At 47.1% G+C, this 20,786-nt stretch overlaps 1 protein-coding gene across 1 annotated transcript in view; it reads left to right on the forward strand.

Moving 5' to 3' along the window:
* The window catches only part of LOC129707757 (fibroblast growth factor receptor 3-like), a 124,566-nt gene that overhangs the window by 25,692 nt on the left and 78,088 nt on the right, over positions 1-20,786 (forward strand). Inside the window, 1 exon segment of the mRNA XM_055653075.1 lies at positions 2,361-2,596. Coding sequence (XP_055509050.1) covers positions 2,425-2,596 — 172 coding nt within the window. The 5' untranslated portion in view covers positions 2,361-2,424.

A 20,786-nucleotide genomic window follows, 5' to 3' on the forward strand; every position in this document is an offset into this window, starting at 1 on the left:
TTTCTATGTTTCTATGGTTAGGTTGAACCCGGGTGTAAGTTAGCAGCTCTAACGCTGCGTCATAGTGCAGAGATGATTCATTGGAGTCATTCATAGGATTGATGTTCTGTTCAGTGTAGTTTATTGTCACGTGTACAGTGAAAAGCTTTTGTTGCATGCTATCCAGTCAGCGGAAAGACAAAACACGATTACAATCGAGCCATCCCTATACAGATACATGATAAGGGAATAAAGTTTAGTGCCAGGTAAAGTCAGTAACATCCAATTAAACCTCAAAGGAGTCCAGGGGTCTCCAATAAGGTAGAAAGTAGTTCAGGACTGCTCTCTAGTTGTGGTAGGATGGTTCAGTTGCCTGATAACAGCTGGAGGGAGGCTGAGAAGACTGGGTCTCCAGTTGTTGAAGATATTACGGAAACATCTAACATTTTGAGAGACTGGTAAGGTAGATGCTGATAAAATATTTATCTTGTGTAGTTACCTTGAAATAGTGGGGATACTTTCAAAATACGAGTTGCGCTTTTTCAGTTTGTGATGAGAAGGAACTTCTTCCTTGACACAGTCGGCAACCTTTAAATTCTCTTGCCAAGAGAGTTGTGGAGCCAGAGTCATTTCAAGGCCACAGCTGACATACATTTAGTAGTGAGAGGGGCAAAATTTAGAGGATTTGTGCAAGACAAGTTCTTTACACAGAGGGCAGGGAGTGTCTAGAACGCGCTGCCAGGGTTGGTGGTGGAGGCCGATACGATAGTGGGGTTTTGGAGGGTTTTGGATAGGCATGTGGCTGTGCAGGGAATGGAGGGTTATGGATCACGAGCAGGCAGAGGAGATTCGCTTAACCTGACATTGTATTCAGCACGAATATCGTGGGCCGAAGGGCCTGTTCCAGTGCTGTGCTGTTTCACGTTATGTACATACATGGAATTCATGGGCATGGGGAGAAAGACTTTGAAGCCAAGCTATGATTAGTACCGGTGTCGGGGGTTATGGGGAGAAGGCAGGAGGATGGGGTTAGGAGGGAGAGATAGATCAGCCATGATTGCATGGCGGGGTAGACTTGATGGGCCAAATGGCCTAATTCTGCTCTTATCAATTATGGCTTTATGCGATAAAAACCGTGACCCACAATAGCTTCTTCCAAACAGCCATCAGCCGTTTGAACACTACACATCACTAACCTCAACTTCCATGAACTGTCTTTGGTTGCACTAAGGACGATGGGGTTTTTTTTGGCACTCGTATTGTGGTGATTAATTTATTAGGGTTTTTTTTGGTTTAGTACATATTATGTGCGTGATTTCTCTTTCAGGCCTGTCATGCCACGGCAAGTAAGAATTTCATTGTTCCGTTGACAATATGACAATTAATCACAACCAAAGACACAACGTGATGGAGTGACTCAGTAGGCCAGGCAGCATCTCTGGAGACCCAACATGTTTTTTCTGAAAAACGGGCGCTTTTTCTGAAGAATTCATATCAAATTCTTCACTCTCAGTAGCCCCCTGATTATCTAATATTATTGGGATGTTTTTAATGTCTTCACTGTAAAGACCAATCCAAAATAACCATTTAATATATCTGTCATTTCTTTATATTCCATTATTAATACCACAGTCACATTGTTCAAGTTTAAGTTAGTCAATCTTTTTTCTACATCTATGTCAGTTAATTTTCTAATGCTTGGTTTAGTTTAGATGCAGCATGGAAACAGGCCCTTCAGCCGAGTTCGTACTGACCAGCGATCCCCTTAGGGATAGGCCATTCGACCCATCAAGTCTACTCTGCTATTCAAACATGGCCTATCTACTTTTCCCTCTCAACCCCATTCTCCTGCCTTTTAACCCCTAACACCTGTACTAATCGAGAACCTACCAATCTCTGGTTTACAAATACCCAATGATTTGGCCTCCATAGCAATCTGTGGCAATGAATTCCACAGATTCACCACCCACTGACATAAGAAATTCCCCTTTACTAATCAAGAATTGATTAGTTGGACAGCCACGGTAGCGCAGCGGTAGAGTTGCTGCCTTACAGCGCCGGAGACCTGGGTTCAATCCCGACTAATGGTGATGTCTGTACGGAGTTTGCACTTTCTCCCCGTGACCTGCGTGGGTTTTCTCCGAGATCTTCGGTTTCCTCACACACTCCAAAGACGTACAGGTTTGTAGGTTAATTGGCTTGGTGTATGTAAATTGTCCATAGTGTGCATAGGACTCGGTGCGGATCGCTGGTCGGTGCGGACTCGGTGGGCCGAAGGGCCTGTTTCAATGCTGTATCTCTAAACTAAACTAAAATAAACGCTTTGAAAGCTGAGAGATGCAGACCTGGTTGTTGTGCTGACGTGTCTTTTTCTCCTGCAGGGCACAGAGCGACGGAGGTGGGCAGTGCCAGCACTGCGCCCATGACTGTGAGGGAGGCACGCAGATGATGTCCAAGGCTGGGCAGGCCGTTGGCAGTCGGGCGGACAGCAGCTGCGGAGGAATGATCGCCCTGTGGTACGCGCTCTGTGTCTGCGTTGCCACCGCCGCCAGCATCCCAACAGCCAGGCTCCGCATCTCCGACCATGAAACGAAGGCCAGCACGCGCGCTCCACCAAGTAAGCATCGCCATGGATTTATTTCCGTCTTCAGTTCGTCCGTATATGTTGGGGGTTTGTGGGGGGGGGGTGTATGGAATGTAAAGAAGAGTCAGAATGTAGACCCAACATGCTGGAGTAACTCAGTGGGTCAGGCAGCATCTGCAGACGAAAATAATAGTGACATTTGGGCTCAGGGCCCTTCTTCAGACTGCAGATTAGAGGTTGTGGGCTGAGAAGGGCTCTGACCTTAAACGCCACCTATTCCTTTTTTCCAGAGATGCTGCCTGACCCGCTGAGTTACTCCAGCATTTTATAATAATATCTTTTATTGTCATTTCACATCAGTGCAACGAGGTTTAGTATGCAGCTTCCAACCAATGTCAAAGTGAAATAAATAAATAAACTGTGTGGCGTGACCATCCGAGGGAGGTCCAGGGGGGATGGGGGGCACTCAGCAGGGCCGGTTCAGAGCCGCTATAGCTCTGGGAATGAAGCCGTTCCTGAGTCTGGAGGTTCGGGCGTAGAATGCCTTGTAACGTCTGCCGGAGGGAAGTAGTTTGAACAGTCCATTACAAGGGTGTGAGGAGTCTTTATGGATGCTGACGGCCTTCCTGAGGCACCGTGTGTGGTAGATGATTGAAATGATTCAATTTATTGTCATTGTCAGTGTACAGTACAGAGACAACGAAATGCATTTTTAGCATCTCCCTTGAAAGGGAGACACAGGGCGTCGCGGTGTGCCCGCGCCTGCCGCCGTAACATTCCATTACAGGCAAAGGTGGGTGAAGTGTCTTGCCCAAGGACACAACGACAGTATGCACTCCAAGCGGGATTTGAACCGGCTACCTTCCGGTCGCCAGCCGAACTCTTAGCCCATTGTGCTATCTGTCGTCCTCCAAGGCTGGTAGCTGTGTCCCAATAATCCTCTGCGCTCTGTGGACGACGCGCTGAAGAGCTCTCCTCTCCGCCTCCGCGCAGCTGAGATACCACACAGAGCGTTAATATGCTCTCTGTGGTGCAGCGGCTATCTTCAGTGTAAAGCCGCATCTGCAGTTCCTTCCTACACAAGAGTCAGAATGCGTATGATTCTTGCATTCACCGTTCTTGGATTTTAAATGATTGATCTGTGCATTGTAAACAAGTTCAGTGTTTCTGGTGTGTATGGTGTTTGAGAAGGTCCTTTTCTTGAATTGCAGCAGTCTTTGTGTTGAAGGTATTGTGCTCAGTCTGTGCTGCTTGCTCAGGTAGCCCAGGATATTGACTCACATAGGAACCTTTTGTCCTTTATAGTGAAACCTGCGTTTCTGCTGAGCAATCCACCATGTGAAGTTTATTAGTGATAGCAGAATTAGGCCATTTGTCCCATCAAGTCTACTACCATTCAATCATGGCTGATCTATCTTGCCACCTCAACCCCATTCTCCTGCCTTTGCCCCATAACCCCTGACACCCTTTCCGGTTTCACATTTTATTTTGAGGTTCCTGTGAAGCATCACATTGCACTGGTACATTAACACTGCTACAGAAAGTTGGAATTAACATGAAAAGAATTGGTGATATTTATAGCTGTTCATTATCTCGGCTGATTAAATATTTCTGCAATTTCCATCAGGCTGTTAATAATTTGATTCCCATGGGAAAAGGAATATGAATGGCTTAAAAATAATTTGCCTTATAAATCTTCTGATCCATTAATCTAAGTGGAGTTTATATCCACAACTCGCATCATCTAGTCTGAGACTAGAATCAGGCCAGTTACAGTAGATAGGCAGTGAAGAAAGCGAATGGTATGATAGCTTTCATAGCAAAAGGATTTGAGTATAGGAGCAAGGAGGTTCTACTGCAGTTGTACAGAGTCTTGGTGAGACCACACCTGGAGTATTGCGTACAGTTTTGGTCTCCAAATCTGAGGAAGGACATTATTGCCATAGAGGGAGTGCAGAGAAGGTTCACCAGACTGATTCCTGGGATGTCAGGACTGTCTTATGAAGAAAGACTGGATAGACTTGGTTTATATTCTCTAGAATTTAGGAGATTGAGAGGGGATCTTATAGAAACGTACAAAATTCTTAAGGGGTTGGACAGGCTAGATGCAGGAAGATTGTTCCCGATGTTGGGGAAGTCCAGGACAAGGGGTCACAGCTTAAGGATAAGGGGGAAATCCTTTAAAACCGAGATGCGAAGAACTTTTTTCACACAGAGAGTGGTAAATCTCTGGAACTCTCTGCCACAGAGGGTAGTCAAGGCCAGTTCATTGGCTATATTTAAGAGGGAGTTAGATGTGGCCCTTGTGGCTAAGGGGATCAGAGGGTATGGAGAGAAGGCAGGTACGGGATACTGAGTTGGATGATCAGCCATGATCATATTGAATGGCGGTGCAGGCTCGAAGGGCCGAATGGCCTACTCCTGCACCTAATTTCTATGTTTCTATGTCTGATTTAATATGCTGGACTTTGCTGCTTGGCCGGTGTGGGCAAGTTGGGCTGAAGGGCCTGTTTCTACGCTGTCTCACTGTATGACTCCATGCTTGCTTTAAGTGGCAGTGGTTGTTACAAAGTGGGTTCTGATGGATTCTACCCCACAGGCGTTGCTTTGCCTCCCATCCCCACGCTCCCAGCAATGGATAACAGGCTGGCGAGGAAACCAGAGCAAGCACCCCCTTCTGCTTGCCCACCTCCCTCATCTGCTCACCATCCACGCAGAAGGATAAGGGATGGTGGTCCTTGGGAAGATGCCCTTCCCCCCCCCCACCTCTTCTCCCCCCCATAATGTTCCCCCTCACCACCGTTGACTTCCCTCCGCTGTGTGCCCCCAGCTTGATTTAGTACCATAAATCGTTACCTAGGTTGTTTTTTTTTTCAATCTGCAAGAAAGCCGCAGTGAAAATATCTACCAAATGAAACACAGCACAACTTATTTTCTGCAGTTAAATGGGCTGATTTATGGAGCTCCCAAAAAGCCACGGATGAATTTGCTGGAGGTGGATATATAAAGACTGCGCTGATTAGGGCTGGAGCCGTGGGTTCTGCCCGCCAAGAGCTTTGGAGTCCTGTTGCTCAATGCGAGCTGATTGTGCTGCATGCAGACTGTGGCTGAGGTTTCTCTTGTGTGGGCAGCAGTTCCTCTCAAGGGAGCGTGCTGCAGACACATAGACACAGATCCACACACACACACACATGCGCGTGCATGCTTGCCTGTACACCACTCTACACACACATACACACACACGCACTCTCATACACACACTTTCTCCCACTCGCACACCTCTCTTGCACGCACACTCACTCGCACACTCTTGCACACACACATGCACTCTCTCGCGCATGCACATACTCTCACACCCAAACAGCTCTTGCACACACACACACACACACTCACACACACACACACACAAACACACACACACACACACACACACACACACACACACACACACACACACACACACACACACACACACACACACACACACACACACACACACACACACACACACACACACACACACACATATATACTGACACACACACACACACACCTCACACACACACATACATATATACTGACACGCACACACTCTCTCTTACACACACACATACACTCCCACCCACACTCTCACACACATACACTCTCGCACACACATACACACATCACACTCCATCAAATTCACACACAGTCACACATACACACACAACACACACACAGTCACACATACATACACACACACACACACACACACATCCATACACACACACACACACACACCCACACACACACACACACACACACTAACACACACACACACACACACACACATGATGAATTTGGAACTGACACACACACACTGGGGTAAGGGACACACACAAGTACTCAGCAACACACACACACTCTCACTTTCTGGCATGTCTCCCTCTCCACTCTCACTCGCGCGCGCACCAGCACACACACATACCACTCACGCACACACACACACACACACTATCAACACTTTCATACACACACACACAAAATCAAACACTCACACACATATAGTCACTCGCACATACACTTTCACACGCACTCTTACACGCTCTCTCTCTCTCTCTCTCTCTCTCTCTCTCACTCGCACACAGTCACACGTACACAGTTCCTACCTTGCCCCCGTGTCTGTGAATTGAGTTGTTTATCGCAGTGAGGCTCCCGCGCCTTTCTCTTGCACTCGGTTCACACTAAAGCCAACATGTCTAGTGGGGTGGTGCTGAATATGATGAATTTGGAACTGATCTACCAGCTTGGAAAGGATGGGGAGGTGGGGTGGGGTAAGGGACACAGGGGGCAAGTACATCAGCAACAGTGTCGGACAACGCTGCATTAGCTTGCTTTCTGGCATGTCTCCCTCTCCACCCTCCCATTGCTGGTGCACTGAAGGGTGTGAATGGCCAGCTGGAAGCACCAGCAGGCAGGCCTGAAACCGAGGTGCCAAACTGGCAACGCTACCACACAAGCCTGTGGGACCAGCGAGTTACAGAATAATGCAGCATAGAAACAGGTCTTCAGATGGCTGTGGAGGCCAAGTCAGTGGATATTTTTAAGACGGCGATAGATAGATTTTTGATTAATACAGGTGTCAGAGGGTATGGAGAGAAGGCAGGAGAATGGGGTTAGGAGGGAGAGATAAATCAGCCAATTGAATGGCGAAGTAACTTCTGCTCCTATCACTTATGACCTTCAAGTACCTATTTCCACTAATCCCATTCCATTCTCCCCATATTCCCCTCAAAACCACCCTCCTTTCTCCCCATCTCCGTGCAATCAACAATTTACTCTCAACAATGTCACCCATTCCTTCTCTCCAGTAGCTGCCTGTCCCGCTGAGGTACTCCAGCATTTTGTGTCTATCTTCAGTTTAAACCAACATCTGCAGTTCCTTCCTACACATTTATCAATATCACACCATCACATGGAGAACATGCAAACTCCATACAGGCAGCACTGGAGGTCAGTGTTGAATCTGGGTCATTGGAGCTGTGCAGAAACAACTCTCTTAACTGTGCCTCTGTGCCACCCCCAAATAGGACTCGTGATTATTTGCTATGTCTTATCCATAATGTTTCAATGAACTCTCTACATGGATCATCATAGCTCCACTACTTCAAGCTTTGCAACATTTAGGCTTTGCCAGAATTGTATCCTTTTATCACGTGTACCATGAGAAGCCAAGCTTCTTTCCCTTGCCGTTTTGTGAGACATTTCTGTCTGCTGCCCTTTACAACAAAGAAGATATTTAAAGAAGGTATACAAGGTCATGACTGGTTTGTGCTGTATTCAAGACCGGGTTAGATTTAGCTCTGCGGGCTAACGGAATTAGGGGATATGGGGAGAAAGCAGAAACGGAGTACTGATTTTGGATGATCAGCCATGATGGTGTTCAAGAAGGAACTGCAGGTGGTGTTGGTGGTGGTGGTGTTCAAGAAGGAACTGCAGATGCTGGAAGATCGAAGGTACACAAAATTGCTGGAGAAACTCAGCATCTATGGAGCGAAGGAAATAGGCGACGTTTCGGGCCAAAACCATTCTTCAGGCTGAGAGTCAGGGGAGAGGGAAACAAGAGATATGAAAGGGTAAGTTGTGAAAACAAGAGATTAAAGGGGCGAAGTTCAAGGAAAATGCAGAATAGATCATTGTTAGATCGGGGAAGGTGACAACGAGGCATGCAATGTATAATTTAAGCAGGAGGGAAGTCGGACTGATCGGAGAAGTAGGAATCGGGGAGGGCAGGAGAGAAAGGGAAAGCAAGGGTTACTTGAAAAGTTATACTGCTCTCATTAGTCCCGATGTTTCATAACCATATTGGTTGTGCAGTACTTTCTCTGAAGTTACGCAGAGGACCAGCAACACAGAAATCTGAGTTCAAATCCTTCTGCGGTATCTGTGGAATTTAAATTCAGTTAATGATCTGGAATTTATGTTAAAAAAAAATAAACAACTAATCTCAGGAATGATGACCATGAAACCGCCAGATTGTTAAAGCATTTTTATACCGTCCTTTAGCAGAATGAGAAGTGACTTGATTGAAATATAAAAGATTCCCAAAGGACCGTGACAAAGTGGCTGTGGTCCGAGAGCAAGGTCACGTTCAACATAGAAACATAGGCAATAGGTGCAGGAGCAGGAGTAGGCCATTCGGCCCTTCGAGCCTGCAACGCCATTCAATATGATCATGGCTGGTCATCCAGAATCGGTACCCCGTTCCTGCTTTTTCTCCATATCTCTTGATTCCGTTAGCCCTGAGAGCTCTATCTAACTCTCTCTTGAATACATCAGTTTAGAATAAGGGCTTGCCATTTAATACAGAGATGAGTTGATTTTGTTCACTCAGAGTGCCATGAATCTTTAGGCCATTCTTCCTTAAATGTTTAGTGGAAGCGCAATCATTGAATATCTTTAAGACAAGAGTCAGTAGATTCCAGATAATATAGAGGGTGAACAGAGTTACCACAAGTAAACGCGGAATGTTGGAGTTGATCAGATCGGCTATGATCGTGTTAAATAGTGGAGCTAGTTTGATGGGCTGAATGGCCTACTCCTGCTCTTAATTAATGCATTTGTATGTTCTAGGACTAGGGGCATGGGTTTAAAATATGTGGTGGAAGATGCAAGGGGAGGAAGCAGGAAAATTCCCCTTTATACAGGAAGTATTTATGGCTAACAATTCACTGTGTATAACAGTATGGATAGCTGGCATTAAATTAGGTGCTTGAGCAAAAGGTCTTTTGCCCAGAATGGAGGAATCAAGAACCAGAAGGCATGGGTTTAAGATGAGGGGAGAAAAGATTTAATAGGAACCCGAGGGGCAACTTTTTTTACACCAAGGGCACAGTAGGTATGTTGAACGAGCGGCCGGTGGAGGTGGTTCAAGCAGGTACTGTGGCAACATGTAAGAAACATTCAGACAGGTACATGGATAGGACCCGCTGAGTTTCTCCAGCATTTTTGTGTACCAGGTACATGGATAGGACAGGTTTAGAAAGATATGGGCTAAATGCAGGCATGTGGGGGCGGGGACTAGTCAAGATGGGGCATGTTGGTAAGCCTGGGAAAGTTGTGCCAACGGACCTGTTTCCACGCTCCGGATTCGCACACTATGCTCACGAAGAAACTGCATTGCTGTTCCTTCAGTGTCACCGAGACCGCATCCCGAAACTCCCAAGCCAACAGCGTTATGTGAGCACCTTTGCCAGGACTGCAGTTTAGTTTAGAGATACAGCTCGGAAGCAGGCCCTTCGGCTCACCGAGTCCTCGCCGACCGCAAATCTCCGCACATTCACACTGTCCCGCACACACTAGGGACGATTTTCAATTTTACCGAAGTCAATTAACCAACAAACCTGCATGGAGTGTGGGAGGAAACCGGAGCACCCGGAGAAAACCCACGCGGTCATGGGGAGACCGTACAAACCCCATACAGACAAGCACCTGTAGTCAGGATCGAACCTGGGCCTCTTGTGTTCTCAGGCAGCACCGTTTTGTTACCTGGACTCTGGAATATCCTCCCTAAAATGTTCTAGCTGTTTACTTCCCTCATAGAATCCCCATTGTTCCCTAAACGTATGGTCTTCCCCCATTCCTGAGTTCATCATCCATCTGTGTCTGATTAAAGCGGGTGAGACATTTTCCTACGCTTAAACAAGCTGCCTTTTCAACAAGGTGTCTCCATTCAACAAGCTGCTGTTGTCCCTGTTTGATAATTAAAACCAAACCATTGTAACCCGAGCAGAAAATGACTCTTTTGGCTTAATGCAAAGTTAGCTGACCCCAAGCTGTTATGGATTAAATTGATTACAGCTGTTGTGGAATTACAGAAATCCAGATGTGCGGTAAGGTAGCTCCAGCTGCCAGTCAGACAGCTGTAATTTTCGTTGGACAAAGCCAATCCAGCTGTTAAAGGATATGGTCAGTCATCATTGTAGAGGGAGGAGGCTAATTATGTTTTGGATCCAAGTGCTCCAGATAAGAGATTTACAGATGTTGTAGAGCAAGCCTGAATCCAGCTGTGCCAGGGCTAGTCCATTCAGTTGTCACACCACAGGTTAGTGTAGTTTAGATTTGTAGATACAGTATAGAAGCAGGTGCTTTGGCCCATCAAGTCTGTGCCGACCAGCAATCTGTGGAATTCATTGCCACAGAAAGCTGTGGAGGCCAAGTCAATGGATATTTTTAAGGCAGAGATAGATAGATTCTTGACTAGTACGGATGTCATAGGTTATGGGGAGAAGGCAGGAGAACTGGGTTAAGAGGGAAAGATAGATCAGCCATGATTGAATGGTGGAGTATGGATGGACCGAATGGCCTAATTCTGCTCCTATCCCATATGAATTTATGAACCCATACCCACTAGTTCTATCAGACAATTTACAGAAGCCAATTAACCTACAAACCTACACATCTTTGGAATGTGGAAGCACCCTGGAGAAAACTCACGCGGTCACAGGGAGAACGTACAAATTCTGTACAGGCAGGCGCCCATTATCAGGATAGATCCCGAGTCTCTGACATTGTGTGGCGGCAACTCTACCGCTGCGCCACCGTGTCGCCAAGTAGTGGTCATAAAGAAGCTTGCAGTAATACCGAGTCACCAGCGGGGTCACTGCTGAGGCATCCATTTAACGAGCATCTCAGCAGCCAAACTCGCCAGCAAAAACTGCGTGTTAGCTGAAACACTCTGGAGTTTGGAAGGCAGCCTACCGTCAGTGCTGTGTGCCTCAGGTTGCCTGATGTCGGTAGAGACTCCCTGTAAATTTCCAATAAAACAACAATCTAATTCAAGTGAAACTTTTTCCTTGATGGCTGTAGTCTGAAGTTTTGATTTCCAATTTACATCGGTGCAGGCAAAAAAAGGTACGTTACATGAATAGTAATGTCAACAAACGGCACGGTGGCGCAGCGGCGGAGTTGGTGTCTTACGCCGCCAGAGACTGGCTGTGGGCGTTGTGACTGTGTGGGGTTTCTCCGGGTGCTCTGGTTTCCTCCCACATTCCAAAGACGTGGTTAATTGGCTTCTGTAAATTGCCCCGTGTGTAGGATGCGAAAGTGGGATAACATAGAACTAGTGTGTGGGTGATTGCTGGTCAGTGTGGCCCAGGTGGGCCGAAGGAAAAACAAAACTAAACTAGACTATTAGTTATCCACCAATGACACAAATAAGGGTCTCGCCCCGAAATGCCACCCATTCCTTTTCCCCAGAGATGCTGCCTGACCCGCTGAGTTACTCCATCTTCTTCAATGACACAAATACAGTACGCCAGGTACCTTAATAGGAATCACATTCAAAGTGTCCGGTGCAGTTTTATAAGCAGTGAGATTGTACCTGGAAATAATTGTCACTGTGTCAGTTCTGGGTAAAACTTTGCACAGTGAACAAATAAGGACAACATTAGATGTCGAGGTTTGTGGCGCCGCATGGGTTCTGGGATTGAACTGGCCATCCAAAAGTTGAGTTGTTGGACACCAGACAAAAATAAACGCGTTGCTGGACTGGAATAAAACCCACAGCTGCCTTACCAGTACCTCAGGGGCCTAAACTTGCTGCTCCCACAGCATGGTCCAGACTACTAATTCCACACCCACACTCCAAGGCTGACATTTATAATTTCACAGGTTATAGGAGTCGAATTAGGCCATTCGGCCCATCGAGTCTACTCCATCATTGCTGATCTCTGCCCCCCTAATCCCATTTTCCTGCCTTCTCTCCGTGACCCTTGATAACCTTCAAGGCAACTTTGGGCAGCATGATGAACTATAGAATTGCTGCCTTACAGCGCCAGAGAATTGCTGCCTTACAGCGGGTTCGATCCTGACTACAGATGCTGTCCCTACGGAGTTTGTACGTTCTCCCTGTGACCGTGTGGGTTTCCTCCAGGTGCTCCGGTTTCCTCCCACGCTCCAAATTGTAGGTAAATTGGCTTGGCTTAAATGTAAATTGTCGCTCATGTGTGTAGGATAGTGTTCGTGTGCGGGAATCGCTGGTCGGCATGGACTTGGTCTCCGTGCTGTATCTCTAAACTAAACTCGTTGTCAATGAATGCAGTGAATTTGAGGGAAGAAATATGTAAGGCGGGAAGAAGAGGAATACTTTGGCATGAAGCTTCTGTTTGTATTCATCTCAAAGCCGGTGCAATTATCTCCATAATGTTTTAACATCAAATAGGCGTGTGTCCTGGGAGAGTGGACACATTCTTGTGGAAAAGAATGCTCGAAACCACCAACACCCGCCACACAGGAAATGACTCTCACTGAAAAGGTCACTTCCTTTCGGAAGTCGTAAGGAAGTTCAAATGATGCTGCTTAACTCGATTGCTAAATTAATTCCAGAGCTGTGCAATTTGCAACATGCTGTCTGTCAGTGGGTGCTGTGTGTCTAAAAATCACCAGGGTGCAGGCCAAATATTGCAGGTTGACACACAAAGTGCTGGAGTAATTCAGTGGATCAGGCAACGTTAGGGTTTGCCAACTGTCCCGTATTAGCCGGGACATCCCGTAAATTGGGCGAATTTGGTTTGTCCCGTACGGGACCGCCCTTGTCCCGTATTTGACTGTTACTACTCGGGTCGAGGGGACTGTCGGGTCAGAGCGCCGCGGCCGGCCCCACTTCGGCCCCACGACAGTGCAGCTCATGGAGTGCAGCTGCAGCGCGTTGCCCGTGGCCCTGTCGTTCGGTAGCCCGGCAAACTATCGAACCTTCGGACCTTCGCTTACCGCCGACATCACCACCCCTCCTTCTCATGGCCGACTATCAGTTCACGAGTTGGATGGGGTGAGGACTTTGCATGCACGATCCGGCGGTCGGAATCAAAACTGGGTCTGAAGCTGAGGCAGCAACTCTATGCCAATGTATACTGGTGCCCTCCCCTAATTCACCATTTACAATACAATACAATACAATACAATTTTATGAGGTTCAAATGAAATGTTGTTTCTGCAGTCATACACACAAGAAAGAACCAAGACACAACACAATTTACACAAACATCCATCACAGCGGTAAGCCTCCGAATCTCCGGGGTCTGGTCACAGCAGCGCGTCAACACTGCTCCTCCCGCTCCGAACTCGGCCAGCTCCGCGATGGTGAGCAGGTCCGCAGCTCCGTGACTGGAGCCCCAGTTCGTTCCTGCTGGAGGCCGCTCCACGTTGCTCAGCCCCAACAACAACGGAGACCCGACAAGGAAAAGGTCGGGTTCTCCGTGCAGGGGAAAGATTTTAAACGTTTCCCCCCCCACACACACACATACCCCATCCAAAAAAATAAAAACTACATTGAAACGAGACAAAAAATAATAAAAAGACAGACGGATTGCAGAGGCCGCTGCGACGAGTCGTGCCGCCCACAGGAAATACGGAACATGACTGGTGCCCTCCTCTATAATCATTTACTGGTGCCCTCCCCTAATTCACCATTTACTGGTGCCCTCCCCTAATTGACCATTGCGGGTGCCCTCCCCATATTCACCATGTATTTGCTCTCCTCAATCCCATATGCTTTACATGTGGGCCTGAGCCATAGGGGGAGGATGAGTAGGCTAGGACTATTCCTTGGATCGCAGGAAGCTGAGGTGCAGGAGTAGGCCATTTTATACAAGATAGCTGATCTTGTATAAAATCACAAGGGGAATAGATAAGATATACCCAGACTGACATGATGAAAGAATGGATTGCCTGGGCTTGTATTCACTGGTTTAGGATGGGAGGGGATCTTGTTGAAACATATAAAATTCTTAAGGGATTGGACAGGCTAGGTGCAGGAAAAATGTTCCCCATGTTGGGGGAGTCCAGAACCAGGGGTCACAGTTTAAGAATAAGGGGTCGGCCATTTAGGAATGAGATGAGGAAAAACCTTTTCACCCAGAGAGTTGTGAATTTGTGGAATTCTCAGCCACAGAAGGCAGTGGAGGCCAATTCACTGGATGTTTTCAAGTTAAATATAGCTCGGGGCTAATGGAATCGAGGGATATGGGAACCAGTAATGGGGTACTGATTTTGGATGATCAGCCATGATCATATTGAATGGTTGTGCTGGCTCGAAGGGCTGAATGGCCTACTCCTGCACCCAGTTTCTATGTTTCTATCTCGACCCAAAAGGTACCCTATTCCTTCTCTCCAGAGATGCTGCCTGACCCGCTGAGTTACTCCAGCTGTTTGTGTCTTAAGGACATCTTCTTCAGACCTGATCTAATCGCCTCTTTCTCATCCCTTTCCAACAGTGCTGCATCTTAACTCCACATTTGGTTACTCCATTATTGTTCTGTGATTTTTTTTTAAATATTGTGCTACCTAGGATTTTTGAACTGGAATCTTGCTTCATTCTGCTGCTTTGCACTAATCGTTGCATCTATCATTACATATGCATAAACTTCACTTTGCGAACTTTATGTGAACGAGAAATTGCATCACACGCAGTCAACAAGCAAAGATAAACTAGAGCAGTGCAGAGCTGTCTGCATTCAGCTAACCTTCACTCTCCTGCACCCCCTCCCCTCCCCGAGTCTCACTGGATGTTCGAGAGTTGTTTTTTATGTATCTATAGTGAGATTAGTTTCCTCCCCTCCCTCAAGTCTTTGTAGCATAATGTTAGATTAAAGGCATTGTTTGAGTTATTTACATCCGGGTGGACCTCTATTAAACACAGATTAGGCAGGGGCTGTTCAAATCACAAAGCAGTGAATGGGACAGGATTTAGATTCGGTGTATCTGCAAAACAGGAGTTTAATGCTCTGCTTTGTCATGGATTTTCCAATACTGTACACGGCGTTCACTGAGGGTGCACAGTCCGCATGTGCCTCTGCACCAGACCCCAGACTATGGGGTGCCCACCACGGTGCCAGAGAATGACAACAGAATCACTGGGTTGATACCTTGATCCTCTGGTCCTTGGCGATGGTACTGCATCAGCAGCAATTGCCAGAGTCCCTGCTACCTCTCGCACTGACCGACAAGGAGGGGGGTGTGCTGTATTTCACTGACGTGGGGAAACAGCTTGTGGGCGTGGAGTTCTTCCAAGCCAATTACAAAGCCAAACCTGTCCGTCTTTGGAATGTGGGAGGAAAGCGAAGATCTCGGACAAAACCCATGCACGTCACGAGGGGGAACGTACAAACTCCGTACAGACAGCACCCGTAGTCGGGATCGATCCCGGGGTCTCCGGCGCTGCATTTGCTGTAAGGCAGCAACTCTACCGCTGCGCCACCGTGACTGGCCTCTCTTGGAACCTTGTTCCATGTTAAAAAGCACCACACACATGCACAATCTTGCGGCAACCAAACCTCCTGCTGGAACCTGATTTGTTTTCTGTGCCTGATGTTGTACTCTCTCCCCGCCTGGCATGCACACGCACGCCACAGCTGAGTCAGACTTTCCCTTTCGCTGGCAGTGAGATCCAGAATGGATGCCGGTGTCTCGTGGTGTCTCAGACGCAGACTTCACTCGAGGGTGGTGAATATGTGGAATTCCTTTGCCACAGGAGGCTGTGGAGGCCAAGTCAGTGGACGTTTTTAAGGCAGAGATAGATTATTGATTAGTACAGAGCTGTCAGGGGTTATGGGGAGAAGGAAGGAGAGATAGATCAGTCATGATGGAATGGCGGAGTGGACTTGATGGGCCGAATGGCCTAATTCTGCTCCTATCCCTTATGACCTTATTACCTAAGTTCTGTGTTGCGTGTTCCTCTGGCATTACTTGCAGATCCACTCGAAACCCATGGCCAGTAGAACCTCTGGTCTTGTAGCCAAGGTGCTGCTGGATAAGGATCAGAAGGACTAACCTGGCGTAAGTGGTGCAGGTTAGAGAGGAGTTAACGGGAGGAGTGGTGGGGAGGGGGGGGGGGATGTTGGGAGCGCTGCAGTTCCACAAAGCTAAGGCCCTCCTAACTGTGTGTCTTGGATCCTAAAACTCCGTCCAAGCAAACCTGTTACACTCAGATAGCAACAATTATATTTTTGCCTTTCACTTCTGCTTGAAGTCAGTCGGTAGCATTTAATTAAACGGTGGCTTTCATTCTTACTGATTATTGATTCTCCGTGCAATCTAAACAAAAATAACATGATGTCCTCTCTCGGGAAGCAACCCAATCAATAGGCTGTGTCCCTTCGCACAGATCTGATTATCTCCTTGCAACCAACCCACACCTCCAGTGTCAGGGACAGTTTCTTCCCAAGCTGTTATCAGGCAACTGAACCATCCTATCACTGACTAGAGACACGAGAGATAGATCAGCCACGATTGAATGGCGGAGTAGACTTAATGGGCCGAATGGCCTAATTCTGCTCCTATCACTTATGAACTTAGATAGCAGTCCTGAACTACTATCTACCTCATTGAAGACCATCAGACTATCTTTGACCGGACTTCACTGGCTTTATCTTGCACTAAACGTTATTCCCTTATCATGTGTATATGTACACTGTGAATGGCTCGATTGTATCCATTTATTGTCTTTCCGCTAACTGGTTTGCACACAACAAAAGCTTTTCACTGTACCTCAGTACACGTGACAATAAATCCTGTTATTCTGATTGGTGTCAGTTAAACACCAGTCACAAGCATTGAATGATTGAGAGGTTGTATCTAACCATTTAACAGTCGGCGCTGGAGTATTTAGTGGGTTTCTGTAACTAAAATAAAAATCCTGTCTGAAGCTGCAGCTACTTTGGGTTGAGTGCATTTCAAGGGAAAGGCTGTAGACTGCCTGGTAACCACACAACAGAGACCAGATTCAGCTTCTTACTCCAGCTGGATGTCACCCAGTGGAGCCGTGATATGTTTATGTTGCCCAACAGTTGTTGTGCAGGATGTAACATTCGCTGTGTAGAATGGAACTGCAGATGCTAGTTTATACCGAAGATAGACACAAAGTGCTGGAGTAACTCAGCGGGTCAGGCAGCATCTCTGGAGAAAACGGATTGGTGACATTTAGGGTCGGGTCTGAAGAAGGGTCCCGACCTGAAACGTCACAGGGATGCAGCCTGACCCGCTGGGTCACTACAACACTTTGTGCCTATCTTTACTGCAGCAGCTGCAGCTTTTCTGCAGTGCCCACACTTTTGAAAGTGCTTCTTTTGCAAGGGCCGGAGACAGTGTAGGGTGCTGTGGAAGTACATCCTTTTTACCCACGATGAACTCAAATGATGCTGATAGCAGGAATTCAAGAATAGAGGAACAAACCCATTGGTATCAACCCTGCTGGGCTTGGAATGCACAGTGGTTCTGCTAGTAACGTTACTAACACACCACTCCAAGAGACTCCGGTTCAATCCTCACCTCGGGTGCTGTCTATGTGGCGTTTGCACATTCACACTGGTTGCTTGGGTTTCCTCGTGGTGCTAAGGTTTTCTTCCAGATCTCAAAGATGTGTGAATTGGTAGATGAATTGGCTGATGTAAATTGCCACAGCCTGCGGGTGGGAGCCACAGCCTTTGGTTTGATCCTGACCCCAGATGCTGACTGTGTGGAGTTTGCAATTCTCCCCGTGACCATGTGGGATTTCTCGCACATTACGAAGATTTTGTTTAGTTTAGAGATACAGCACGGAAACAGGCCCTTCTGCTCACCGAGACCTCGCCGACCAACGATCCCCGCACGTTAACACTATCCTACATAAACTAGAGACAATTTACACATACACCAAGCCAATCAACCTACAAACCTGTACATCTGTGGAGGAAACCGAAGATCTCGGAGAAAACCCACGCGGGTCATGGGGAGAACGTACAAACTCCGTACAGATAGCACCCGTAGTCGGGATCGATCCAGGGTCTCCGGCTTTTCAAGCTGGTGTAAGGCAGCAACTCTACCGCTGCGCCACCGAGCCGCCCTAAAGATGTGCAGGTTTGTAGGTTAATTAGCTTCTAGGATGATTAATTGTGTAGGATGCACAAATTGAATAACACAGAACTAGTGAGTGTTGATGGTCGGCGTGGGCTGAAGGGCCTGATTCCATCCTGTATCTCTTAAAAGAAATAATAAAAATAAACCTGGAAATAGCTGATGGGAATGTGGGATGAATAAAAAATAGGATTAGTGTGGGACCAGTGTAAGTGAGTGCTTGATGGTCAGCATAGACTTGTGGTTCTCTGGGAGAGGAGTGTGGGTGGTGGGCCACAGAATGTGATTTGACAACATACTCACCTCAGGAACATGAATCAGGGGGGAGGGGGGAAGGGGGGAAGGAGGAGACGGTACAACAACAACTTTATTAGGAACATGGAAGCGAACACCGGTGTCTGTACTTAACCTCATGTTTCATTAGCCAGAGTGTCTCGTGATTATCTGTCTCACTGTAGACAGCTTATGAGGTGCATGTGTGGCTCTCTGAAATATCTAAGTCAAGGTCACATCTTTCATTTGATTTTCCCTTCAATTTCTCTTTCGTATTTAGTTTAGTGTCACGCGCACTGAAGTAGAGTGATAAACCTTTTTGTGCCGTGCCATCCAGTCAGCTGAATGACTATACGTGGTTACAATCGAGCCATCCACAGTGTACAGATACAGGATGAAGGGAATAAAGTTTAGTGCAAGATAAAGTCCAGTGATGTCTGAACTTGGCTTCCACTTTACCCTCTGACTAAAGTTCCTCCTCACCTCCTTTCCAAAAGAATTCAGAGGCTTCGACCTTAGGTCCTAAACTCTCCCACCAGTGGAAATATCCTTTCCACATCCATCCTATCTATGCCTTCCATCCGCACAGTGTCTAGTCACCCCGCTGCCACAGTTTGTAGACCTGCTTGGACAATGAAGCAGCCTGTAGCTGTAGGGCATCGGGATCCGACCCATAGGATCAGAACATCAGTCCCTCTGTGAGCTGTTCTTGAACCAGGATGTGGTGAATGCAGCAGTGATGTCAGGACTGTCTTATGAAGAAAGACTGGATAGACTTGGTTTATACTCTCTAGAATTTGGGAGATTGAGAGGGGATCTTATAGAAACTTGCAAAATTCTTAAGGGGTTGGACAGGCTAGATGCAGGAAGATTGCTCCCGATGTTGGGGAAGTCCAGGACAAGGGGTCACAGCTTAAGGATAAGGGGGAAATCCTTTAAAACCGAGATAAGAAGAACTTTTTTCACACAGAGAGTGGTGAATCTCTGGAACTCTGCCACAGAGGGTAGTCGAGGCCAGTTCATTGGCTATATTTAAGAGGGTGTTAGATGTGGCCCTTGTGGCTAAGGGGATCAGAGGGTATGGAGAGAAGGCAGGTACGGGATACTGAGTTGGATGATCAGCCATGATCATATTGAATGGCGGTGCAGGCTCGAAGTTGCCGAATGGCCTACTCCTACACCTAATTTCTATGTTTCTATGATTTTTTTTTTACCTGGTAAGTCACTGCCTTCAGGAGGTTAGGAAATTAGACACAAACATCCCCAATGAGGGCACCCTCAGCATCCTATGCTCCAAAGAAAAAGATCCCAGCCTACCTAACCTCTCCCTATAACTCGGGTCCTGATAACATCCCAACCCAGTGAATCTCTTCTGCACCCTTTCTAAGTTAATGACATACTTCCTTTACCTGGGCGACCAAAACTGCCCACAGTGCTCCAAGTGTGGCCTCACCAACAGCTCCAACCTTTGTACCCAATACCCTTCCCAATGAAGAAGGCAAGTGTGCCAAGCCCCTTCTTCACCTCACTCACCTCTAACAACAACTGGATAGCAGCCCAGAGCCACTATCTACTACACTGGAGACCCTGGCACGATCCCTAATGGGTCTGGACTTACTGGACTTTATCCTGCACTAAATGTCATTCCTTTTATCATGCATCTGTACACAGTGGACGGCTGGATTGTAATCATCTATAGTCGTTCCGCTGACTGGTTAGCATTCAACAAAAGCTTTCCGCTGTCCCTCGGTACACGTGACAATAAACTAAAGTGAACTAAGTAGTCCACCTGACTCAGCAATCGTAGGGGGAAACGTGCACCTGTACTCCCCGACCTCTCTGATCTGCTACCTTCCCCAGGGCTGTAGCCATTACTGTCTAAGTCCTGCCCTGGTTTGATAGACCATCATTAAGAGAATTGAAAATCGGATGAATGCATGATTTGTGTAAATGGGTGGTTGATGGCTGGCACACGTTTGGTGGGCTGAAGGATCGTTTTCTGCACTGTATCTGTCTACAACTCCATGTAAGTACTAGAGTTCAACGCCTGTAGCACTCAACGCTATCGAGAAATGAGAGCATT

The sequence above is a fragment of the Leucoraja erinacea genome, chromosome 1 (genome assembly GCF_028641065.1).
Source record: "Leucoraja erinacea ecotype New England chromosome 1, Leri_hhj_1, whole genome shotgun sequence".
In the NCBI taxonomy this organism is placed as follows: Eukaryota; Metazoa; Chordata; class Chondrichthyes; order Rajiformes; family Rajidae; genus Leucoraja; species Leucoraja erinaceus.